The sequence below is a fragment of the Arachis hypogaea genome, chromosome 6 (assembly GCF_003086295.3).
Source record: "Arachis hypogaea cultivar Tifrunner chromosome 6, arahy.Tifrunner.gnm2.J5K5, whole genome shotgun sequence".
In the NCBI taxonomy this organism is placed as follows: Eukaryota; Viridiplantae; Streptophyta; class Magnoliopsida; order Fabales; family Fabaceae; genus Arachis; species Arachis hypogaea.
In genome coordinates this window covers 114,214,133-114,240,739 of record NC_092041.1, presented here as the reverse complement: position 1 = coordinate 114,240,739, position 26,607 = coordinate 114,214,133, and the positions used below count along the sequence as shown (strand labels likewise).

General features: G+C 31.8%; 3 protein-coding genes across 6 annotated transcripts; all 3 read right to left on the bottom strand.

Annotated features, from left to right (window-relative positions):
• Positions 1-315: 315 nt before the first annotated feature.
• LOC112755914 (acyl-lipid (9-3)-desaturase) lies at positions 316-2,225 on the bottom strand. The gene has a single exon (XM_025804249.3). It carries the CDS (start codon positions 2,094-2,096, stop codon positions 750-752), a length of 1,347 nt encoding a protein of 448 aa, XP_025660034.1. The 5' UTR covers positions 2,097-2,225; the 3' UTR covers positions 316-749.
• A 7,501-nt stretch (positions 2,226-9,726) lies between these two features.
• Positions 9,727-12,535, bottom strand: LOC112755912 (uncharacterized). Of its 3 annotated transcripts, none has more exons than XR_011862702.1 (7): positions 12,399-12,535; positions 12,185-12,303; positions 11,965-12,047; positions 11,424-11,545; positions 11,139-11,317; positions 10,696-10,789; positions 9,727-10,586 (listed from the first exon to the last, which is right to left on the bottom strand). XR_011862702.1 is itself a non-coding variant. In XM_025804247.2 (7 exons), the coding sequence occupies exons 1-7, from the start codon at positions 12,406-12,408 to the stop codon at positions 10,340-10,342; spliced, it is 840 nt and encodes a 279-aa protein (XP_025660032.1). In that variant the 5' UTR covers positions 12,409-12,535; the 3' UTR covers positions 9,727-10,339. The 3 variants fall into 3 exon arrangements, 1 of the variants encoding a protein (XP_025660032.1); XR_011862701.1 differs by having other exon boundaries at positions 10,696-10,982; positions 11,153-11,317; XM_025804247.2 differs by having other exon boundaries at positions 11,153-11,317.
• An 897-nt stretch (positions 12,536-13,432) lies between these two features.
• LOC112755911 (ATP-dependent zinc metalloprotease FTSH 4, mitochondrial) lies at positions 13,433-18,706 on the bottom strand. 2 transcript variants are annotated; one of them, XM_072197764.1, is made up of 8 exons: positions 18,453-18,553; positions 18,280-18,345; positions 17,241-17,328; positions 16,549-16,812; positions 15,706-15,987; positions 15,496-15,620; positions 14,814-15,290; positions 13,433-14,632 (listed from the first exon to the last, which is right to left on the bottom strand). In XM_072197764.1, exons 2-8 carry the CDS (start codon positions 18,304-18,306, stop codon positions 13,730-13,732), a joined length of 2,166 nt encoding a protein of 721 aa, XP_072053865.1. In that variant the 5' UTR covers positions 18,307-18,345; positions 18,453-18,553; the 3' UTR covers positions 13,433-13,729. The 2 variants fall into 2 exon arrangements, with proteins under 2 accessions (XP_072053865.1, XP_025660031.1); XM_025804246.3 differs by having other exon boundaries at positions 18,280-18,706.
• Between the last annotated feature and the right edge of the window lie 7,901 nt (positions 18,707-26,607).

The following is a 26,607-nucleotide window of genomic DNA, read 5'->3' as shown; positions in this document are numbered from 1 at the left end:
GAGAAAACAGAAATGAACAATCACCGATAAACAAAAATTGTCATTTTCCATTTTCCATCTTGACACAATCAACTCAAGCCATACATTGGTTGAGAGAAGAGGGTGCCATCATAAAATTATAGATTATAGATATTAGATACGTGACGAAATATGCGTAAGCAAGAAAGAGACTTGGTCCAACTTCACATGCTTTGCGCCAAAATTCTTTACACAACTCGCTCTGTGTTTGTCTCGTCCTTGTATGCAAAAACTTGAATACAATTGGAGATTGATAAAAGATCAAAGTATGGAAGAATGCAAGTGCCTCCACAATGATAAAACTAAAATGATGATGTTCTTTCATAAATAACAAAATCTCACAATACAATGAACAAAGTTGCATAACCAAACTGATAGGAGCAACTAGTCGATCAATAAGAAGGAAAGGAGACAAATTTCAAATGAATTCCCTTCCCATGCATAATAATGTGCTACAATACACATTGAATTCAAACTATTATGAAGCTTTTAAAGAATAATAATAATAGCATTACTTACATTCCACTCTCTGTAGCATGAATGAAGTGCAGAGCAGAATCAAGATAGAGAACAATATATTAAACCATACATTCCAGGTATCAATTTTGATAGTAAATTAGTCGAATCTGCTGCAACCACACCGGATTGACGCCTCTCTAACCAATTCGCAACCAATTATTCCCAATTTCTTCAAAGCCAAGCAACACAACAAGAACCTTGCCAGTTGCCACTCATCCATGAGTGTTAACAGCTTCCCAAACAAGATTCTTTGGAACAGGATTAGAAACGTCGCGAGCCTGCAGCGCAGCGTCCCTCAGCGTCCGAATCGTGAGAGCATTTGCCTTCCAGAAGGACACGCAATTGTAAGGAAGATTATGCTTCTTGCAAAGATCCTTAACAAAGGGAGAAATCTTCCGAAGATGGCACCGAGGCAGCCTCGGAAACAAGTGATGCTCAACCTGAAACTGCAAACCTCCATGGAACCAATCCATCCAAGAAGAACAACTCACATCAAGAGTACCATTACACTGCTTCTCACACCAATCCGTTGCGGTTGGAGGACCAACATAAACTTTGGCAGAGAAATGGTTCAAACAGAATTGAACATGCTGAATTCCAGTAACAGAAAAGCTTGCTAACACAAACAAAATCCTTTCCCCCCAATTAGGCAAACAAGAAACCAAGCAAGGGTACCAAATCCAGAAAGCAATTAGCCCTAAAATCTCAGTTCCTCTATCAGGAACCTTCCGATTCGAAGACAACAACATGAAAGATTGCGCAAACAAATTGAGCCTAGCGAAGCACATAACAGGGTAAAATGTCCAATGCTGATAACTAACCAATAACCTAGAAAACGAATCGAATTTCATGATCCTCTCGTAGAAGCAAGAAAAGAGTGAATTGAAGAACCTCGAAGAGACGACGAAGAACGGAAGGTGTTGAAGATCGGGATCGAAATCGAGGCTGTTAACAGCAATGTGATGCGCATTGTGGTTCCATTTCCACCAACCAATGCTAATTCCGGCCAGAACATTACCGGAAAGAATTTGAAGAACCCGGTTGAGTTTCTTGGAACTAACAATCTTGTAATGACCGGAGTCATGACCAATCCAACCGCTCTGAATCCATAAAAATCCCATCAAAGCGCCGGAGCCAACGCGAACCAGGCCGGTCTGGGCGAAGAGAACCGCGTAAACGCATAAACAGAACATAATGAAAATGAAGACGAGAGAAGTGAGAACGCCGCGGTTATGGTCGAAGAGGCCCATTCTTGTGAAGGTGGAGAGGAGGTTTCGGTAGTCTCTGGAAGCTTCGGAGACGTTGTGGTTGGCGAGGTAGGAGCCGGTGAAGAAAGGTTGGAGGCGGTTGAAGGCGTGGTTGGGGTGGAAAGCGAGGAATGCATCGGTTACGTCTTGACCGGCGAGGTTGAGCAATGGGGAGGCGCCACCTGGATGGTATTGGAGCCAGTTGGTGACGTTGTAGACTTTGCCGTGAATGGAGATCCATAGATCTTGGGGTTTGTTGTGCTTGCTGAGTTCTTCTCGTGAAATGTAGTTTGTTGATTGTGGTTCCGCCATTGATGAATGTAACTCAAGTGAAAGAAAGAGTGTGTGTCTGCTGCTGCTGTTGTACTTGTAGTTGTAGTAGTAGGCGCAACTCGTGAGTTTTTTTGTTTTTTTTTTAAATTATTATTATTATTATTATTATTATTATTATTATTATTATTATTTAAATAATATTTTACTTGTAGCCACTAGCCATTCAATCGTGCACCCATTTCGCCCATTTCGGGATGTGAAATGTTATGCCATCAAAATTCCCCTACATGTACAAGAGGGAGTAATGTTACATATTTTTTTTTTTATAAATTAAGTTTAATTAAATTAAATAATAAAATTTGAAATAATTTTTATTATATTAAACTAATTTAATTAGATTTGATTAATAAAAAAATTTAGATATATAATATTATTTATAAAAAATCATTAAATAATAATTTATTCAAATATATAAATAATTTTTAACTAACAATTTCATATACAAAATAATTACATGTGAATTTTTATCAAATTATTAAATAATTTAATATATTTTATTAAATTATTATATAATAACTCTTAACTATTAAGTTTTTTATAAAAACAAATGTATATAAATTTTTATGAATTAGTAATATCAAATAAATCATATCTTTTTAAGAGAAATTTATACTTTTATTAGCAATTTTAATGAGTCAATAGTTGGAAAACAAAAATTAATGAGTCAAAATATTTTTTATAAATAATAAAATGGTGGAGTACAGTCGACAATAGTTACCAATATAATCACTACAATAATTATATAACTTTGACAATATTAAAAAAATATTGTTAAAATTAAAATTATATTTTTTATATTTTTATAATATATATTATTATTTTAAATTTATTAATATTTAATCAAAATTATATAACTACTGTAACTCTCGTAATGATAACTATTATAAATTATAATATGCGCCGAATATAATAGGCATTAAACTATATGTATATTTTATTTTTTTTTAGGCATAAATATTAATGAGATTTAAATCTACAATTGGATAAATTATATTATACAATTTCATGGGGACTAAATTAATTATCAGTTTTGCTGGACAGTTAATTTTTTAACTAATAATGATCAAATAAACAAAAGTTTAGAAATGAAAAGAAAAAATATTGATTGATTATTGCTCAAAAAAATTAATTTAATTATCAATAGATATAATATTCAATTTAGTCTCTCAACTTATATGAAGATTTTAATTTAGTCTCTAAAATTTTAATTGCATTTATAAATTTTGCGAACATGACTTATGTTAGTTCTTGAAATAATTTTCAACATATAAACATTAACAAATGAAACGCTGTTGTGGACAACCAGATGCCATACTATATTATGTAAACTAATATCGTTTCGATTTTGGCACTCAAATAATCTAAAACCGTCGTAAGTGGTATTTATTAAAATTTTACTTAACAAAACAAGTGATACGACGTCATTTTTGAGTTATTTAAATGTCAAAACCAAAATTGCATCATTTTATTAGTTCCAGCGTGACATGTGACTATCTATATCAATGCTTCATTAATATTTTTATACTGAAAATCATCTCAAAGATTAATATGAAACACGTTTATAAAATTTAAAGACTAAATAGAGATAATTAAAACTCTAAGAGTAAATTATCATTTTTGTCCCCAATGTTTAGGGTAAGTCCCAAAGTTGTCCCTAACGTTTAAATTGTCCTATTTAAGTCTCTAACATTTCAAAATTGACTCAATGTTGTCCTGCTATTAGGGATCTGTTAACAGAATTGACGGCGGGACAAAATTGAGACGATTTTAAAACGTTAGGAACAAAAACGATACATAGAAATAAATTTTAATTTTATCCTTCATTAATATCAATCTTTTACGATACATAGTTATTTAATTATTTTTAATCACATCTAAGTAAATTATACTTAATCACATTACTTTGATTCTAAATAAATTTATTTTTTATAATTTTACTTTTAAAGATTTTTTATAATTTATTTTTTTAAGAATAAAATTATAAAAAAAATTATTTAGAACAAAAGCAATGTGATTAAGTATAATTTACTTAGAAGTGATTAAAAAATAATTGAATAACTATGTATCGTAAAAAAATTGATATTATTGAAGGATAAAATTAAAATTTATTTCTATGTATCGTTTTTATCCCCAACGTTTTCGTCATATTTTAAGTCCCTAACGTTTCAAAATCATCTCAATTTTGTCCCGTCGTCAATTCTGTTAACAGACGGCAAGACAACATTGAGTCAATTTTAAAAAGTTAGGGACTTAAATAGGACGATTTAAACGTTATAGACAACTTTGAGACTTACCCTAAACGTTAGAGACAAAAATAATATTTTACTCAAACTTTAAAAATTAAATTAAAACTCATATACAAGTTTAGAGACCAAATTAAATATTAACTCTTACTTATAACTATAATTATAATGGCTTAAATTTAATATATATTACTAGAATAATTTATCCACCGTGCAAGTACTATATCATATTTTTATGAGTATTAAAGAAAGTATAATTAGAGTCAAACAATTTCTACCATCCTATATAAAATTAAAGAAGCGTTTTGTTTTGAGGTACTAGAACGAAGATTGGAGATTGAAACTCAGTATTATATTTAGTGGTTTAGAGACTGATACTAAAATTTCAATATTTGTTTCCAAAATTTTAATATTTCAATACTTCAAAAAATAGAGACACATAGAATTAAATTTTTTAGAGATAGAGACTGAAATTTTAATAACATTTTATACTTAAAATACCCTTATTTCAATTGATTAATTCCAACTTTATTCTTTATATAAATTAAATTAAAATTTTATTTTTATTTCAATATCTATCTCCCAATTTATACTAAATATAATATTAAGATTTATTTCCGTCTATTTTTCGATCTCAATTTTTTAATTTCTATATCTCTTCCAAATGCTACATGAATGATGATGTAAATGCAGTAAAATGTATACTAGAAATGCATTAAAGTTCAATTGTGTTTATTCAACGCATTTAATTTAAGGTGGAAACGACAATTATATTCATATAAAATTGATAATAAAAAATATTAAATAATTTGATATATTTAATTAAAAAATTTAATTAATATGTCTTTAGGGTATATAATAAATTTATTATTAATAAAAATTTTTTAAATATTTTTTATTTTATTTAAAAATTTTAACATGTATTCTTAAAATATAAAATAAATAAATCCTTAATTAATATATTATCTAATAATTTTTTACTATCAATTTAATATAAAAATTATTGTATGAGTCTATGCCTTAATTTAATGTGTGTGATCTTTTTATTATTGATTGCTAAATATATATTATTTTTATGTACTATTATAGAATTAAATATTTTTAATACGATATGATAACCACGTATAGAATAAAATACCAATAGTATGTCAAGAGTAATACTAAAACTATAAGTTACATTATTTTTCCATAAAACATGCTTCCTTCCAAAAGAATATATTATTAAGAATTTGATTAATTTGTACTATCAATGTAATACTAAATTATTTAGCAGTAAAATTTTTAATAATTTTTATATGTATGAACATCATTACTTTCAATATTAAAAACTCAATTCTTTTCTAGAATAAAGTGTAGTGATTAATTATTGAGAGTTGAGACAATGATCACATGTGCCCACAGGATTGCTTTGAAAACGAGATGTTTGGCAGAATGAGTCTACTTGATGTGAGTAAAAGATTCCCATTTTTAAATGAGGGGAGAAATATTTATTTTTATAATAATAGTAATTGACATCGTACAGAATTTATTTTTTTAAATGGAAGTTATATTAGTGTATTACATAAATGTAGATTAAAATAGTATAATACTAATAAATAGTATAATACTAATATACGGACAGCGACATTTCCATGGAAGCATAAGACACATTTCGATAGGAACTAAAATGGATCGTAACTTGATCTCTTTTTTTATAAAATCGTTATTTTTAAAATAATACAATTAGATATTTTTTAAATATGATTTTTTATTCAATTTTTAGAAGAGAAAAAAAATAACTTTTTTTATTTTTTAAACAACTAATACATGAAAATAGATATTTAAATTAATTAAATAATAATAAATTTTTAAAAAGATTGACCAAAAATTAAATTTTAAAAGAAAAGTCGTAATATTTTTCTTTTTAAAAATGTTCAAATTCATTAAAATATATACTCTTATAATTTACAGGATTTTTTCTGTCTTAGTAAAAATACTTTTCGCCCCACTAAATTACATAATCTTATGTATGCAAAAATCACATGACTATTAACTATTTCATGACATATATACTCATGGCTTTTCCATATTTAAATTTTTAACCTGAAATTATATCTATACTTTAAATTTATTCTATGTTTTCTCCACCAACATATTCTCTTGGTATTTTGGCTCTTGACTTGTTTCATCCAACAATGCAAGAACTCTAAAGCAAAATTTTTTTAACATAGAAATATATAGAGAGAGATTATTAAAATATATTTAAGTTTCTGATTTTTTTTTTAAATTTGGATATATCGATTTCTTATGTTCATTTAGATCTATTATATTCAACGAAAAAATCAAAAATCAAGCATAACTTCTATTATATTGACTTAATTGATACGAATGCACACATGAGAAGATTTGTAAAATGAGATCAATTAAACACAAAAATCGATATATTCAAATTTTGAAGAGTTCAAAAATTTAAATATATTTTTAAATTTTCACAAATTTAAATATCGGTAAACAAAAAAATTAGGGATTGATTTATCATTTTTTTTTAATTGTAATCTTCTCTTAATGTTAAGTAGACACCATCTTAATCTTTTATTTATTTTTGATGAAGACATCCTGTTAATTTTGTTCAACAACTAATGATATGTCTCACCTTAAGAAAAATTAATGCTAAATTAATAATTGGTATTCCCAAAATCAATATAATCCTATATTACTAACCAAGAAGAAGGTTTACATGAAAAAGTAATAATCTAAAGGTATTTAGTTTTCGTTTTGATTTTTTGTTTTTATTTTTAATATTTTTTTTTGTAAATTTTGTGAAAAAAAATGAAAATAATAAAAATAATAAAATTCTGTTTTTTATTTTTACTTCTTATTTTATTTTTTCTTCATAAAATCTAAAAAATAAAAAATATTAAAAATAAAAATATAAATCAAACACACCCTAATCTTTTAAAACCAAAATTATTGCACCCAATAATATGTAAATAATTTCGATCTAAGGTGAAGATTAAATATTAATTATTAATCATTAATTTTAGCTGTAAATGCCATTGTATGTATAAACTTTTTCTATAATATAAGGAAAATTAAATAGATAGGAGATTGATTGATTGAATGGTTGTTAGCATTTTGCAACATAGGAATGTTAGATGCTCTGATTGTGATACAAATTAGATAAGGACAAGCCATTCATTGGGGTGCACTGCAGAAGCAGAAAATTAGTGTTTTTTAAGGCATAAAAACATACTAATAAGTTAAATTAAAATATTAATAATCATGCATATGGAATCAAGCATATAATATAATAATAGTGACAACCCCACCAATTGGGATGAAGCATTGTAGCCAAATAAAAATGAACCGTACAATATAGTATCTAATTCATAGCTTTTAGAATATGCCATAAGCCACATGGAGATGCTTCATCAATCACACTTTCTTAGCAAAATATCTTCAGTCTTAGATTTGAGTTAGAGTTGGCTTGCAACTAAAAAGGGAAAAAATTGGAAAAAAATAAAAATAAAAGCATACTTCAGCATTTTTTTAGAGAAAAACCCAAAATAAAAGACAACGAGATCCTTGACAAAAAAACCTCAATCTGTCTCCTGACAATTACTTCGAAAGGACAACGAAGTTTCTGTACAAAAAAAAATCAATGTTATTTTTTTTTTTTGCACAGGGACTAATCAGTTCCAAAAAAAATATCAGGGGCCGAATTTGGTGTTTTTTTTTTCTTGGAGACCTCATTGTCCTTTCGAGATAATTGTCCTTTCGAGATAATTGTCAGAGATCGGATGAGTATTCACTCCATTTCTTATTTGCTGCGTGGTATAATGTAAGAATAAATGGACAATGAATTTTGAAGAAGCAAAATTTTGTGTTGTGATATAAAATTATAATCTGTGTAGAATAAATGATTGAGTTTTATACTTTTATTATAAAAGTTAATTATATAATTAATAAACGAGTGATGATTGGGAGTATATCATATCATGAAACAGTTCATTCAAAAAACTTAAGTTTTTAGGAGAAGACAACATTAATCGTTATATTTCTGATATATCAAAGTTTCTTTATCTTTTATTATAAAAAAAAACTAGTTTTTCTTTCTTGGCGATTAAGAAAAAATATAACATAGGACAATTGTTTTTCTTTTCATGAAAAAAAATTTGGAAACAATTGATTTATAATTATGTTACATTGACTTAAATATATCAATTGACAAAATAAATATAATATATTCAGTTAAAAAAAATTTATATGATTAAATATATTATCAATTAATATATTATTAATTTAATATTATGAAAAAAATAGATGAGTGAAAATATTTAATTTTTATTTGCAATCGTGACTAACACCCGATCATATTTTTTTTATTTGTAATTAAATCCTTACTTTTTACACAATTTCTCAGTTTAAGTCCCTACAAATAGGAGTATTATTTTTTTAATATTTTTTTTTAATAATAAAGACCTAATTAACAAATTTTAAAAAGAATAAGGACTTGGTTACAAATTTATAAAGTATAAAGACCTATTTACAAATTTAGTAATTTATAGGAATTTCCGATTAATTAAACCAAAAATAAACTCAAAAGTAAAATTAAAAATCATTGAGAAACATGTAAAAACTGTATACAGCAATAATGTCCGAAGAAATTGGATCATAAACAAGAAAAATACAAGACAGCTCATGAGATGAACTGATTCATGGAAGATCACATGCAATCTTACAGTCGAAGGTATTATTTTGACAATTTGTTGTCTATATGGACCAACCTTGTCTGCAGTAACTGTTTATGGCTATCCCCAATAATACAATATGCTACCTATATATATATATATATATATCTTCATTCGGATCATAAATAATATGGATTAGTCAGGTGGTTAATATTTTATTATTAAAGTCCAAATTTTGAGATTTTATAAATGTAATTATTTTCGTTGAGAGACTCGCTCATTATAGTCAAATGTGTTTGATTCAAATCAGGCACATATTAGATACACATAATCAAATGAAAAGAGTCAAAAGGTCTTAAATACGAAAAACAATGTTTTTTTTTTTCAATTTCTGAAATTAATTCAAAATGTCACATTATCTCAATCTTTTTTTTTTTTAATTTTATGAAAGAAATAATTAAGTATAATTTGTTATTTTTTTCAATACAATCCTATGAAAGAAAAACCAAATCGGCAATTTCTAATAAATTTTATAAACAAAATGTTTTTTTAGACTAAATAAGCTGTGGAGCTTGAGGGAAAAGAGTTAAAAGGAAAAGACAATTAGACAAGAATAATTTGAAGTGAAAAATCAACTACCAGCCATAAGTTTGAAGCTGTAACATAAGTCACTTTCATTAGTCTATTCTGCACTCATTTCTGAACTATAATATTTGATTGAATTTATGTTTGTCCAAAAGGAACTTATGGCAATAAAAGGAAAAGAATCATGGTCAAAACAGAACAAATTTACATAGAATTATGGACACAAGTAAATTTATACATACTAATAGGTAGTCTATACCTAATAGCTAGAAACTTATGGCGAGTTTGCGAGTGGCTTTGAAAAGGAATCGATGGAAAGGAATTGCTCGATGAGTAGAGTGAAATTCGCTTTACTCATCGAACCATTCCCTTCCTTCGCTTTCTCTCCAAAATATCAACCTCCAAGATCAAATTTTTAGGTAATTGACCTTTAACAACCTGTGATGATGAAATTTCTTTTAGATGCAATTCACATGTAGTGCATGAACTTCAATTCAGCAGCTATACCAAAAAGGCAATCATGATCCCCCAATTCTTGTAAGGTGTGCAATTATTGGGGTCCAATAATGCAAAAACTTGGTTGCATTTGTGATTTGTCAATTTTCTTTGACTAGCCAAAAAATTAGTGGGGACCGGAAGGACGACGTCTCTTCTCCTTGCTTGTCAATCTACTTATTAAGACTGCGACAATGAAAACAGGTACAGGATCAGTATTCTGCAAGAACTAGATTCGCGACCGAATAGGTTTATCGACTCCTCCATGTTGTGTGTGCTTAGATTTATTTGTGTCTTTATCATTATGAGACTTGATAAACTCCAAGACTATGCTGGTTAACTCATCTTGATGATGTGTAAATTCGTGATCGGCTCTTTCTACAATGTGCAGTTCATGGTTAGATATGAACTTATCGAAATCTAGAGCATCTTCGGAGGGTACAGTTTCATCCTTGGATCCATGAACTGTTAGCACTCTGTACATCAACATTGAAGTGTGACTACCATGATAAAACTAGAACATGAAGGATTTGACATTGTCAATGAATATTTCTTTTACATGTTATAACAATTAAGAAACAATACCTGCAATCTTGAGGAATTAATAGGCAAGCAAGATGAGTAATAGTGGATAGGCGATCCATCAAACTTTCTTCAGTAACACGATATATAATGTTCCCTATCACGAAACAGAACATGTTGATCAGGGTAGTGGAAATAAATTGACAACACGAAAAATGCAAGCACCGTCCATAGAAGCTGATTTTAGATGCTTTTCGATAGCGACTATGCTATAACATTCACAAGGAAGCTTGAAAGTTTGATGATAAGGAGACATGTTGATGAAGAAATGTCACAATTCGCTACCATGACTGGAAATTATTAAAACAGAAATAGCAGACAGTCAGTCGCATCTGACTCGAAATAATTGTGCCGACCAATGGCAAAGAAGCAAGAGGAAAATTGACCATGACTTTCTGATTTAAAAATGACAAATAAATAGATGAATATCACTTGAACATTATTACCTTTCATTACTCACCTCTTCTATTTTTTACATCAATAAATCCATCTTGTTTGATTCGTTTAACAAAATTTTCGCCCAAACGACCTTCCATGCCCTTCAATAGATTAAACCGGCCAGAAATGTTGACAATAGCATGAACATCCTTATATTTTGAGGCGTATAACAGTGCCACGTTACCCCCTGCAGAAACCTTTACTATCAACATCTTTATAGATTGTCTGTTCAGTCCCTAACAACTACTTACAGTTTCATATGTTTCATATAGTACGCATAATTGTAATGTAACCTTTACTATGACCAACAATTGCTGTAATTACAAATTTCTGCTCACGAAAGTGTTGAATGACAGCACGCAAGTCTTCAACTTCTCTGTAGTAGTTACCATACTGAAATGAACCTTCACTTTCCCTAGAAGACAATAAAATGAATTATCAAGAAACAAATCAATGTTGTAAGTTATATATTGCATAGAAACATTTATATATTCAACTTTAAAATAGATTGACCCCTTTCTTTTTAGTGTCTCTTCATTAACTTCAGTCCCAGTTTCTTTCAGAAAAGATAGAGCCATGATTGGACAAAAATATATTATCAGAATATAAGAGGGCATATAAACAAAATATCATGGTAATGAGCAATCTATGATGCTCTCTGAGTTACTCATTATTCTTGGAGCATAAGCCATCATGCTGATCTAATAATAAACAAAAGAATATGATACACAACTAAGTCAAACTATATATTTATATTCATTCACTAAACAAATTATTAATATACATCATATAATTAAACATTTTATATTCTTCACACAGATGATTAGTACGTACCCATTTCCAGAAAAATCAAAGCGGAAGGCACTAATTCCATCATTTTCAATAGCAGCAGCAAGATTCACCATTGGAATCCTTTCCTGATAAAAGTGCATTATGATATTCAGAAACCTTAAAATTTCAGCAGCAATGTCATGCTATTAGATAGTTTAATCACTCCCCTATAGCAGAGCTCAAATTAGCTTCATACAATGAATTGTTAAAAATAAGAAAACACCTTGGAAGATTGGAAGCCATGGCAGATAATAACAAGTTGTGTGGATTCAGCATCGTGTAAGATCCCCACAAGATTTTCGCCATGGTAGTTTCGTATAATTATTCTCCGCTTCTCACTTACTGCAAAAGAATTAATTGGATCGTCCAATTTCAACATTTCATTGCATAATCATTAGATATGAGATCATATTATTAAGAAGGAAACTAATTCGTACCTTTTCGCATGATAGCTTTCGATTTCGTATGTTCCTGGAAAGGTTTAGGGTTCCTCCGCAATAATAATTTTTGGGGGGTAAACTTCAAAATTTTCTTTTTATTTTGATATTTTTAATAAGTGGATACTTGTTTAAATCCTAATTATTAAGTTACTATATTTTAAAATTTTTTCCATGACTTAGCTTACTTAGATCTGGAAAATCCAGTTTTATAATTGAATAATTCTCCACGTAGAAGCGTTTTTCTATACAAGTTTTTACAAGTCATGCGTTTCGAACCGTACTGCACGTTTTCACTGCACCTTTTTTTTTTGTTGTACGTTCTTCTTCCTCTTTCTCTTTCTCTTCTTCTTTTCTTTTGTTTCTTGCCTTCTCTTTCTCCTTCTTCATTTACGTGCTTTTCTCTCTGTTTTCTTTTTTCGTTATTCTCGATTTCCATTGTTTTTTAACATTAAGCTCTGAAATCGTTTTTGAAGAAGAAGAAGCAGCAGAAGATGAGGAGAAAGAGAAAGAGTTCTGAATTATACATAAGGTGTACTTCAACAAATTTTAGGTGTATTTCTGTAATCCTTTGGATGTATTTCTATAATTGTTTGGGTGTATTTCTGAAGTTCCATTATCTTCAAATTTGGTAAGAAACTCATTTTCATAGAGGAAGAAGAAGAAGAGTCGTTCATAATGCATAGTGAGTAGTGCGCTTTGGAAACAGGAAGTGGTTGAATAACGTTAGCACCCCTCTTTATAATTGGTTCTAGTAACTCCTAAATGTAATTATTGTTATGGAGTCAATCCTCTCAATTTCCTTGTAGATTAAATACTAGTGCAAAATCCACCAGTTACATAAAAGGTTCAAGGTAAGTTAGAGGTGTAAATACACACTATATTAAATATGTATTTCATATTTCAGTGAAATACTTCACATTTTAGCTTGATTCTCTACTAAAAACTAAAAAGTAAAAACACAGCATCCTGGGAATTTCATATTAACAGTAAATTTGCTTTTCCGAAAATCTTTGCAAAGCACACGAGGAAAATTTCAATCTTTGAGTCTTCTAAGACAACCTACTTTATAGAAATAACATTATCAAATTATTGAGTACAACAAATCAACGGTTCTATTTTGCAGAGTAACATTTGATTGCTTTTGTTTCTTTTGCTTTTCTCTTCCTCTTAAAAAAAGAAAAGAAAAAAAAAATATATCAACGGTTCTATTCTACAAGAGCTTCTACACAGTTTACATGAACTTTGCTCCTAGGTGCATAAAATCCCAGAAACACCAAATAAATGCTATCTATACATTTCATCTGGTAACTGCCACTGTATTCGTCCTGCTAAGATCCAACTGGAACACCTTGAGACTTGGCGGCGGCAGTGGCAGCAGCAGCCGCAGCAGCTGCGGCTGCAGCAGCAGAAGCTGCTGTGCTGGACGGCGAACTGCTCTGCACCTCGACCATGTGCGGCTGCTGCTGCTGCTGTTTCTGGGATCTAACTTGAGCAAGAAGTGTTCTTATCTGAGTTCCTGAAAGGGTCTCATGTTCAAGAAGAGCATTTGCAAGAGCATGGAGTTCCTTGTTGTGAGTGGTTAGAATTGTTTTTGCATTGTTGTAAGCTCTCTCCAAGAAATGCTTCACCTCTTTCTCAATAAGAAGCCTTGTCTCTGAGCTCATGCTTCTCCCATCATCATTGTAATTGTGAGTGGCAAGTCCAGTCTCCTTTCCCATACCATATTTAGTAATCATTTCCCTTGCTAGCTTAGTCGCCTGCTTGAGGTCGGACGACGCGCCAGCAGTAACTTCATTTGCCCCGAAAATGAGCTCTTCTGCTACCCGGCCTCCCATGCAAACATCAAGCCGGGCAAGCATCTGTTTACGGGATATGCTGGTCTCATCCTTCTCGGGTATTTGAGTAACCATGCCGAGGGCCATCCCTCGGGGAACTATTGTCGCCTTGTGAACGGGAAGGGCCCCATCGGTGTGAATGGCCACAAGGGCATGGCCACCCTCATGGTAAGCAGTCAACTTTCGCGATTCCTCAGATATGATGGCTGTCTTGCGTTCACTTCCCATCATGATCTTGTCCTTTGCATACTCTAAATCGGCCATGGTCACAGCTTTAGCACCGTCCATTGCAGCCTTAAGGGCGCCTACATTAACCAAGTTTGCAAGGTCAGCACCAGAGAACCCAGGTGTTCCTCGAGCAATGACCATCAAATCGACATCATCAGCCATCATAACCTATAGTTGATTGAAAACAAAAATCCAGCATAATGTGATGTTTGCAGCATACTCTAGCCGACACGATAACAACTTTAAGAAAACAAGATCCTAGATTCCTAGCTGGCCATTGGCTAGGTCAGGGTTGGCGAACATTGGCAAAACAACCAAATAAGACGCATTCTTTGCAAGGAATAATTACCTTTGACATGTGCGACTCCAAAATCTGCCGTCTTCCTTCTACATCTGGATTGGGAACAACAACATGGCGATCAAATCGACCAGGTCTCACCAAAGCCTTATCCAATGACTCTGGAAAATTAGTTGCTCCAATCACAATTGTGCCTTCATTTTGTTTGAATCCATCTAACTCAACCAGCAATTGATTTAATGTCATCTTCATGTAAGTTTGGTCCTTCGCACTTCGGTTCCCTCCAATAGCATCTATCTCGTCAATGAAGATTATAGAAGGTGATCGCTTCCTAGCAGCGGAAAAAAGATCCCTGACCCTTCGTGCACCTACACCCACGTACATCTCATCAAATTCGCTCCCACTGCTTGAGAAGAAAGGAACCCCAGCCTCTCCAGCTATAGCTCTTGCCAACATAGTTTTTCCAGTTCCAGGTGGACCAACAAGCAACACTCCTTTTGGAAGCTTACCACCAAGCCGAGTAAAGCGCTGACACAAGGAAAAGATATGATCAACAACCAAATGGAGTAACTGATCAAAATAGCTCATGACATGTATCAACCAATACACATAAAATTGATATACGAAAACAGTAAACCAGATCCATACATAGAAATTTTAATCATCTAGCTTCGGAACAAGATAGGTACTCAGAGCTAGGGAGAGCGGAGCATGATAGGGCAGAGATGTCTACCTTAGGATCCCGGAGGTAGTGAACAATTTCTTCCAGCTCTGCCTTTGCCTCGTCAACACCTTTTACATCATTAAATCTTGTACTTGACTCCATGCTGGGTAGCACTCCTTCATGTTCACCAAGCCCTAGGAATGGAAAAGGTAAACTTAAGAACACATCAACAGATTCGGATTTGATAAAGAAAAATCATATGAGGTCATGTATAAATACCTTGACCAACTCCTTTATCCTCTACGAGAGCTCCTGCACCCGAAATCAACAAAAAAACAACTACAATGGACCTAAATGCACGCCATAGTCGATCTTTAAAACTCGCAGCTTCTGTAGCCACCATATGAACGGGTGAACTTGCAGTCCCGAGAATTCTCTCTCTTGCAGAAGTTCCCAGATTTCTAAAAGCAGAGAAACCACCTATACTTTCTTCCCCCCGCACATTTCTAAGAGAAGAGAAGCCATCTATGCTTTCTTCCTCCCTCACTGCATTGGGCATACCTGAAAACTCCAAATTTCTGATGACATAAGATAATACACTTGAAACAAGTACATGAAACTATTCATTAAATATAGTTTCCATTTTCCATCCTAGTAAATCACATTATTTTCTTAGCCTCTTGCGTGTGCGCTTTTAAATAACGTAAGAAAAATTATTCACAAGATGAAAAGGATAATGCGCAGGGCATGGGGGACAAGGGATCCTCAATAACCATAGCTTTGCAGAGAGATACACCTCTTAAAAGATTGTGCACCTTGCACCAAAAAGAAACAAGACTAAGTGTTGCTTGTTGAGTGCTTGATATTGAAAAACTTACACTCCAACCAAATACCCCCCCCCCCCCCCCAAAAAAAAGAATAATGGATCGACAGCAAAAAAATGCTAAGTTTTGCTAAAAGATTATGAAACATTATGTCTAAACATCTGCAGATAAGAAGAGATAGACCAAAATATGGTCCCATATAATTGAGCAAGGTTCAGTAAACCAAGTCAAGATTAATGAATAAAAAACATAGGCATAAATAACCATGAAAAAGTTAGCAGTCTAGCCAAATAATCACCTCTTCTCAATGTCTTCAATAATTCACTTTCATCCAGCCTATCAACTTTAACCAATGCTTTAATATATTCGGAAAGTGCTGAAGGATTAGTATGCAGAGATGGCTGACTTTCAAATAACCTAATTACAGCTTCAGGTTCGTTTCGATGGTAAAGTTCTTTCAGATGAGAAATTTCAACGGCTTCATCTGCATCACGTATTCGACGGTTGAAGTCACCAACATAGCTGGACTTGAATCTCTCTTGGGTGGACAAAAGCCTATTCCCTACCAAAAAATTGAAAGTAAGATCAGTTAACGGAAACTAAAGGACACAAGGGACACAACATCAAAGTACTTTTTGTTCAAATGAATAATACAACAAACACAACTAAACCTTGTCCTATTAATAAGGCATCATGGATAATAAGCCATTGGCATCTTGAACATAGGAAAATAGGCACAGATTACTTCAAAAACCAAAAGTAAATCAAAATCAAATAATCTGGCAACACATTGAATCTTAATATTTGTAGTAAGGAAAGCAATAATAATAATACTACATTTAGAAAAAGATAAAAAGAAATTCACTGTAGGAAAATCACTTTTACTTTTGTAAAAGATCTTTTAAAAAAATATCATTAAAAAAAAGATCTTTTTCGAGAATGGCGCCCAAACAAGCACTAACACACAGGATAGGAACATGCGATTTCTACCTGCACAATCTCTGAACTTATTAATGGAAAAATGGCCTCTAAGAAACAAATGTTTTGCCTGTCCAAATTCTGATTGTCTTCTTGAAACCTGTAAAAGTAAATTACAAAATTTATATGCAAAGGGTACAAGATATAAGATATAAATTATATGCAACGAGATTCAATTAAGAGCGCACCATATAATTGGTCAATAATTAACGCACTAGTATGTCATGCTTAAAACTACCTGACACTAATACTAATAGACAAAAAAAGTTAAATAATCCCTTCACTTGAAAAGATGAAAATTCTTTAAACCTATGTTACGGGCCTAAGTGTTTACTTGTTTGAACTTTGAAGCAGACTTATAAACCGGGATTGATGAAAGCAATAGGTGAAACCACTAAAAGTTTAGGTTTTTAAGAGATGGTTTAGGAAATGACACTATAGCATCCTCTAATCTATAATTCTATATAACCGACTCCGCTTAAGTATTCTCAGTTATTGTTTTTGAAACATTTAATTGTATTCGCATTTCGGAGTTCATGTGTAGCTGCTCTAAATTTTCAGAAAGGGAATACAGGGTACTGGCAGTTGGCACCATCAGTTTTTGGGTTAATTTGAGCTGCATTGTTAGCATTACAAACTCAAATTCTCTATCATTCCCTTAAAGCAAAACAATAATAAAAGATGAATACTAATGTGCATCAAATAAAAAACCAGCTTTCAGAAGCTGATACTTGAATTGGGAACCCCCAGAAGACCTTCATTTCGAAGTCAAATCAAACAACCCATCCATAAATGATCATATAACCCAACAAACAATCTTAAACATAACTTTTTCCCTATCATTTCTGATATCTCCAATATATTTAGTTCGATGTTATTATGATTATTGGTTACCGGAAAGAAAAGTTTGCAACTTTATAACCCTGAATCAAAATCCACTAGACCCATTGTCCATCCCAATGCACAGAATCAATAAAACAAATAAAAGAGAATTGGGTACCAATACCAATAATTGAAAAAAGAAAATTAGGGTTAATATAGGAAAAGTTACCTGCGTTAATAAAGGCCTCCAAGCCATGAGTGATTATTGGATGAAGAGAAAGAAGAAGGTGTGTGTCTGAATTGAAGTGAAAAAAATTGAAATGTTAAGTGAAGAGAAGAGAAGAGAAGGTTAATAATAAACGTTGGTCAAAGGGGGGTGTGACTTTGTTGTTAGAGCGTGACCTTCTCTGCCCTTCTTGTCTGGGACGCCATTCAGCAAATTTCTCTTCCCACCATTTTCTTAGGCACTCGTGGCTTTCCAGTTTCCACTTCCATGTCTTTTTTTTTTTCTTAAAAGAAATTCGTCTTTTTGGGCTTGTCTTTTCGTTGATGGGCCGAAGCCCATAATAAGTTTTTGCCAGTATTCGATACTGTTTGGACAGGAAAAACTTCTAGGGTTTTATATTTTTGCTGACCCAAGGGATGTATTTTGGGTCGAACAAGATCCTGAAAGATTGACAGTTTTTTCAAGTGAAAGTTTCACTGGAAAAAAAACAAAAACAAAAACAAGGTGACCACTCGCATGAGTTTATTTTTACGTGAAGAAGACGATAGTTATTTTTAGGAAAAAATTCTAAACGGTCCTCACAATTATTTTAAAAGATAACAAAATTCTTAACAAAAAAAAATTAAATCTGACTCCTGAGTTTTTTTTATGGGACTAATTAACTCTTTTGTCCAAAAAAATCAATGTTATGTTTTTTGGCACAGGAGTTAATCAGTCCCAAAAAAAATCAAGAATTAGATTGGGTGTTTTTTTTCTTGAGAGTCTCATAGTCTTTTCGAAGTAATTATCAGGAATCGAGTGTGATATTTACTCTTATTTTTATAAAAATATTTTTATATGAAGATAATATTATAAATTATTAAATAATTCAGTCAAACATATTTAGTTAGACTATCTAATGATTTGCATTATTATTTTCACATAAGATGCCTTCATAAAAATAATTTAGATGAAATATCATTTAATAATTTTTATTTATTGTCTTTATTGTAAGATAGGTTCATATGAGTAAAAAAAATAACTAAAGAACCCTTGTGCTTAAGATTGTGTTTGTTTTTTAGAATAGGACAAGATAAGATACTGGAAGCAAGACATAAAGGAAGATACACAAAATTTTGTGATAAATTATAATAAATTATAAAAATCTAATTTATTCTTACTTTTTTAATTTAAAAAATTTGAGACAAAAAATATAATTATAAAAAATTAACAAGAATAATAAAAAAAATAAAAATAAGTTATATCTCTTGTTAATATTTTCGTGTCTTTTTTATCAGGATAAATACAAAAAATATTAATTCAATATCTTTAGACACATTATCTCTATTTATATTTTTTGTCAAATATAATTTTATATTTTTATATTTTAGTGTTCTATTCTGTTCTGTCCCTATAAACAAATGCAGCGTAAGAGATATGTTGGTACACAAATGTTTGATATTTATGACTAAAATAATAATATAAAAAAAAAAGTTTGACACTAATGTTTTGTGCTAAATTCATTTACGGTCGAATCGAATGAAAATTCAGCGGCTGTAAGAAAAAGATGCCAAAATCTACGGTCGTTAGATCTATGTTTTGGGGAACCATGCATAAATGAGTCTAACCGAATGAATTAAGATTTATTTTGGTCTTGACTCTGTTAACCATACTTAGATTTATCCCTTTAATTTTATAACAATGAATCAAGTTGATCCTTTTGTCACTAACCTACTTGACATATACTTTACATATGCAGTTAACTACCACTAGTAGTTTAATGCCAAGCTGAAATTGCACTAAAGACATAGAACTAATTTATTGGTTTTTTAAGGGAAAAAAAAAAAAAACTTAATTTCTGTTAAGTAGATTAACGATGAATAAATCAACCTATATCATCATTATAAAACTCAATAACCAAATTGATCCTTATCTGATATCTCTATATACACGAGTCTTTGAGAGTGGTTTATTGGACCAAAAACAAAAAAGAGTAATAATTATGTATTAACATATAAAAAAAAATATTATATTAATAATAATATTATTTAGTGTTAGTTAGACATGTTTTGTTAAGAAGCCTAAAGTATGGTCTAGAGGTGTGTTCATACAAGACTCTTTCATTTGCGTGTGTGAGAATTTTTTTTTTTTTGTTATCTACGATGTTTTAATTTAACAAGTCAATGACTAATTCGTCACGGATATGAATTTTATTTAAGGGTCTATCGCTGGCCAATGAATTATTGCATATATAAGATAGGATTTAAACTCCTAATACTTGCTTAAAACGAACGAGTGAGCTAATCATTCGATAAATTCAAATTAGTTGTGTGTGTGGGATTTTATTTTCTTCAATGTGTTAACAAAGGAAAGAGAACTACTTTCTCTTATCCGTGTGCGTGTTATATACATCTAGGATCTAGCTTTAATACGAGGATAACATTTCTCAAGTTTTTCAATAATACTTTTAATTAATTGTTATAATTAGGGGTGTCCATGGATCGGATCGTATCCGCAGATCCGCGGTAAATATCCGCATTCGATCCGAAAATTGCGGATACGATCCGATCCGCAAATTGATCGGATCGCGGATATCTGCTCTACATCCGCGTATCCGATCTGCGGATCCGCAGATCCGCACTATAATTATTAAAAAATAAATAAATATATATATATTTGGTATTATATTTACTTGTTTGTATGTTTTAGTTAGTAATTATTATTCATATATTGTATTATTTTATTTTTGTTATTTAGAGAGAGTTTGATTAAAAATATTTTAGGAATAAATAAGTTTAAAAATATGAAAGAAATATTTTTATCGAATTCTTTTACATAGAAATATGATTAAAAAGAGAAGGTTTAATTATGCGGATATATCCGATATCCGATCCGGCACTAAAAAGTGTGGATATCATATCCGATCTGATCCGATGAAAATTGTGCGAATCGGATCGAATTTTTGACCATATCCGATTCGATCCAATCCGCGGACACCCCTAGTTATAATTACATGTGTTTACTTATTTATTTATAGGCAAATTTATCTATTTATACAATTTTATATATTATTAAAATTTATCTATTATTTTCTATATATAACATATGTTATTTTTATTTTCATATAATTGTTTATTAGACAGCAAAAATAAAAATAAAAAATAAGAGTAGAGAATAAATTAGAGGTCAAGGTTACAATGAATAACTTGATCATGATTATATTGCTCGCTATTACAACCAAACACTATTTTGTCAAGTTGCCAAAGCTCTCATAGACTCCTTCCTTGGAGAAAAATCAAATTTGTCTATGCTAATAGTACAAAATTTGTCATATGTCCATTGGCATTATTTGCATACTTTTGATAGATAGATAGCTGCACAACAAAATGGAAGTTTGTTTTGATAGTCTTCCCAGCTGAATGCTCCTCCTGCTTATTAGAAACGGAAATATTTGGTAACAAAAAAAAATTTGAGTTTAATTTTAATGTATTGATAGTATAAAGTAATTTACACAATCGTGTAATTATATCTCTGTTCTTTTAAATGACTATTTACGCAGTCAATAGAAAAAATAATTATATAATTATTAAATACACGTGTAAAATGATAATGCATCAAAACTAAATTCAAAAAATATTAGCAAAAAATCTTCAAAACTTATTACTTTTAGTTTTATTTAATGTATCTTGTATAAATAAATATTAAATAAGATAATTAAATTTAGACTATTTTTTGTGTCTCTAATATTATTGTATTAAAAATTAATTTTGTGTGGATTGATAAGCATTAACATTGCTATTAGCTCTCATTCTTTTTATAAATTAAAGATGTATAATAATTATAAATGTGAGATTAATTATGAGAATAATTTTTTATATTCTAATCCAAAAGTCTTTAATTTGAATATTGGAAATAATAAAATTATATATTGTATAGATGAATTGTATATTCATCAATTCTACAAACAAAGTTTGGATAGGGCTGTCCACGGATCGGATCGGATCGGATATGGACGAAAATTCGATCCGATCTGCACAATTTCTATCGGATCAGATCGGATACAAGATCCGCGTTTTTTAGTGTCAGATCCGATGCGATCCGATCCGCACATTTGCGGATCGGATCGGATCGGATTGCGGATATATCCGCATGATTAAGCTCATTTTTTATTATCTTTTTAAGTAAAAAATTCAATAAAAAATGTTTCTTTCACACTTTTAAATCCATTTGTTCCTAAAATAATTTTAATCAATTTTTTTCTAAATAACAAATAAAACAATACAATACATAAATAACAAGTTTAACAACTACTAACTAAAACATACAAACTAACAAATAAGTAAATATAATAACAAATATTTCAACAAACACTTCCAATAAGTGAAAACAACAAGCATTAAAATACTAAAAGCCTCATTTAAAATAAAACAGCAACATTATAACACACTAAAATCTAAACAATCTGCAAATGCTTATCAACCATCAGCAGAAATAAAACAACTTGATCCAAGATTATAACACACTAAAATCTAAGATTGTTGAAAGAACATTGAGAATGAAGTTTCTTGCTACTTAAAAATAAAACAACTTGATCCATCCCTTCTTAAATCAACAGGCAGCAGACATCAGCAGCAAGCATGAATCGTGTAGTCCTTTTAAAATAATACATATTGAAAAATTAGTGAAACATGTTAGAATAAATTGAACAAAAAAATAGTCTAAGTTATTATACACTAATACAAGTACTTAGTTATAAACTTATAATACCTAAGATGGTTCAAGAGGATGTAATTGACTTTAAACTTCAGGATCTCCAGCACTAGTAACTCCAGAAAATTCTATTCAATTAAACAATTAAATATGTCAAAGCCAATGGGATAAAATAAAGAATAAAGAATGACGAAAAATAAATGAACCAATTTATTATATACCTGAATCAACCGCAGCATCTCCTTCATCAAGCTCAACCAAAATCTTAGCAGGTTTTAACCAATTTTGAGTACAAATTAAAGCCTCTACAGTGGTGGGACTCAAAGCACTACGATAAGGGTCAAGGACACGACCTCCGGTGCTAAAAACTGACTCAGACGCCACAGTAGAAACAGGAATGGCTAATATATCTCTAGCCATGCAAGACAGAATTCGATACCTCAGAGTCTTTCCTCTCCACCATCTCAATATATCAAATCCACTAAAATCTTCTGCCACTTCATCTTCTAAATACCTATCCATCTCATTCTTCTTGAGCTCGCTTAACTTTATCCTTTGTGTTTGTTTCCACTTGCTCATAGGGTCTTCAATCATAATGCTATCAATGTCACTCGTGTCTAAACTAGGATTTGGTGTAGTATCGGAAGAAAAGCTAGTATCCTGAGTATCTTCAGGGGGGCGAGGATTCCATAAGGTATATTGCTCAAACAATTTAGTAATAATATCCTTCAATTTTTTGAAGATCCTTGAAGACTTTTCACCTTCACCATACATCTCAGACAAAGTGAACTGAATATATTCCAACTTATAACGGGGATCAAGGAACACAGCAACAAGCACTAGATAATTTAAAGATGGTTTATTAGCTTTGTCACTTGAAGTGAAAGAAGAAGAAGAAGAGTAACGGTGATCAGAATCATCCCAATACTTATCAAACTTAGCTTTCATAGCTGATGCCATCTCACGCAATACCAAATCATCACTTACAACCCATTTATTTAAAGTGCATAATATCTTACACAATACATGGAAAAAAGTATTTGAAGTAACATTCAAAGAACTAGAGAATGAAAGAGTTGCATGATAGAAAATTTGCAAAAACCGCATGAAAATACGAGCTCTACTCCAATCTTCATCACTAGGAGGCCCCCCTCATCGTCAACATATCTCTCAAAATGAGCATCTTCTCTCGCAAGACGAGCAAATGCCTTTTCGAACTTTTCAGCCACTTCCAACATCATATAAGTAGAATTCCACCTAGTTGGCACATCAAAAATAATCATTTGACGACTAGTAATGTTTGCCTCAAGTGCGCACCTCCTAAAAGTTGCTAATCTAGATGGAGAGGACTTAACAAACTTACTAGAAGTTCTTATCCTAGCAATAGAAGAGCTTAAATCTTTTAAACCATCACAAACAATTAAGTTCAAAATATGGGCAGCACATCTCAGATGGACAAATTCCCCACCCAACATAGTACAACCATTCCATTCTCGCATAATTTTAACCAAAGTATTCACAGCAACAAAGTTGGCACTAGCATTATCTACAGTTACAGTACAAAGCTTCCGAATACCCCAATCTTTCAGGCACTTCTCTAACGCTTTTCCTATGGTAGCACCAGTATGATCAGCAATCAAGTTAAAAGACAATATTTTCTTATTCAATGTCCATCCATCATCAATGTAATGAGCAGTTACACACATATAGTTCATGTTTTGAACAGACGTCCAAGTATCAGTGGTTAGGGAAATCATCTGATGGTTCAACTCCAAGAGGGATTTAAGTTTGGTCTTTTCCTCTATATATAATTGCATACAATCTCTAGCAACTGTCTGACGACTCGGGATTTTAAATTGAGGTTGCATCTCACCACAAAAGTCCCTAAACCCAGTATTTTCTACAAACCTAAATGGGAGTTCATCAATTACTATCATCTTACAAAGTGAAAGCCTACACCGCTCCTGGTTAAAGTCTACTGCCTTCAATGTTGGTGGCTCATCTAAATTAGAATTTGTGAACACAAGGGTTTTTTGTTTTTTATCAACATGATTATTTGGGTTCTTCGCACAAGTTCCAATGTGTTTTTTTAGATTAGAGGTGCCATCCCTACGACTATGACATTGTAACCATTTCAAGCAATGTTTACATTGAGCTTTAGTTTCTTCCGCATTTTTTTTAAAGTGATCCCAAATAATAGAAGCGGGCCTGTTAGCCTTTCGTTTACCTGGCTGGCCTGTCTGTGTCTCTGTCCCAGCAGTAGGAGCATCACTTGAGGCTGGATTAGTCACTGATTCCCCTCCCCTTGCTGACTCAGAAGGTGTCGATGCAGCAACATTTGGTGGAGTAGGAATGCTCCCTACTTCAGATCCACTTGTATTGTTTGTAACTGCTTGCTTATCAGCCATTTCAAGCAACACAATCCTACAAGAAACATCTCACATAATTACATAAATCATATAAACATAGAATAGAACACCAGCATCTCACAGAATTCATTATTTGGCTAATAACAGTTTATCTGGTTCAATCCCTTCATCATTGAGTACTCTTTCAAACTTGACATACCTGAATTTGCTTGGAAACAAATTGAATGGCGAAATTCCTTCGGAACTCAATGGTTTGAGCCGGCTGCAGAAGCTTGACTTGTCCAGAAATAACCTCTCTGGATCACTGACATTCCTTAACAGCAAACTACATCATCTTGTAACTATGGTTCTGTCGGATAATGCTTTAACAGGTAGTATCCCAAGTGGCTTCTGCTTATTTCATATAAACAATAACATGAGCAGAATTCTTTAAGAAACACAAATACACAATAACAGTAAGGGTAATTACAACAGGTTACTATTATGTATTGAAAATAAGTCAAAAAATTGAGTCCAAATACAGAACAGAGAAATAGAGCATTTCAATTTAGCAGGTTACTCATGAAAATTACCTGAAGTCCTGAACATGGTGAAGACTGAAGAGATTAGGACCTAGGAGTGAGAGATTGGGGGTTTTCCACCAGAGAATCCAACCAGGTGCTGCTAGTGTTGCTCTGGTTCTTGAGCATCAAGCTTTTCCACCAGAGCTCGCCGTCTTCGATTTTATCCAGATCCAGATCCAAGATTCAACGCCATAACAGCCTGCTCAAGGATCTAAACATCGTCGCCAACGTTGTCGAGAACACCGACCAGCGCAGGCAAGAACGGCGGTGTGAACGGCAGAATATAGGTGAGAGTCTGAGAGATTGGGGGTCAGGGGGTGAACGGCGGGGTGAACGGCAGAATAGGTGAGACTCTGAGAGATTAGGGGTCAGGGGGTGAACGGCGGGGTGAACGGTTTCAGAAATTGGGGGTGAATGGGTGAGATTGGGGGTCTGGAGTTTTGGGTTTCACTTTGTTAGGCTTTCACATTTCAACGCCGTGAAGGAAGGAACAAGGAAGGGAAGGGACGAAGGGTGAAGACGTGAAGTGCAAAATGTGAAAATGAGATTAGGGTTAGGTTAGGTGGCTGCAACACAAAGTAACTAAGGTATATATATTTTTCATTTTTTATTTTTTAATTATTTTGTGCGGATCTGTGGATCCGCGGATATAACACAGAAACCCGCGATCCGATCCTTAATAGGTGCGGATTGGATCCTATCCGATCCGA

What these genes read in the sequence shown, in the direction of transcription:
- LOC112755914 (XM_025804249.3), bottom strand. Translation starts at nt 2,096, where the DNA reads ATGGCGGAACCACAATCAACAAACTACATTTCACGAGAAGAACTCAGC.
- LOC112755912 (XM_025804247.2), bottom strand. An exon ending in ATGGCTTCCAATCTTCCAAG is followed by an intron (nt 12,048 to 12,184) that starts GTGTTTTCTTAT and finishes CACTTTTATCAG; the next exon opens with GAAAGGATTCCAATGGTGAA. An exon ending in AATTGTTGGTCATAGTAAAG is followed by an intron (nt 11,318 to 11,423) that starts GTTACATTACAA and finishes AGGTTTCTGCAG; the next exon opens with GGGGTAACGTGGCACTGTTA.
- LOC112755911 (XM_025804246.3), bottom strand. Translation starts at nt 18,306, where the DNA reads ATGGCTTGGAGGCCTTTATTAACGCAG. An exon ending in ATTGAAGACATTGAGAAGAG is followed by an intron (nt 15,988 to 16,548) that starts GTGATTATTTGG and finishes TGGAGTTTTCAG; the next exon opens with GTATGCCCAATGCAGTGAGG. An exon ending in TGGAGTCGCACATGTCAAAG is followed by an intron (nt 14,633 to 14,813) that starts GTAATTATTCCT and finishes AATCAACTATAG; the next exon opens with GTTATGATGGCTGATGATGT.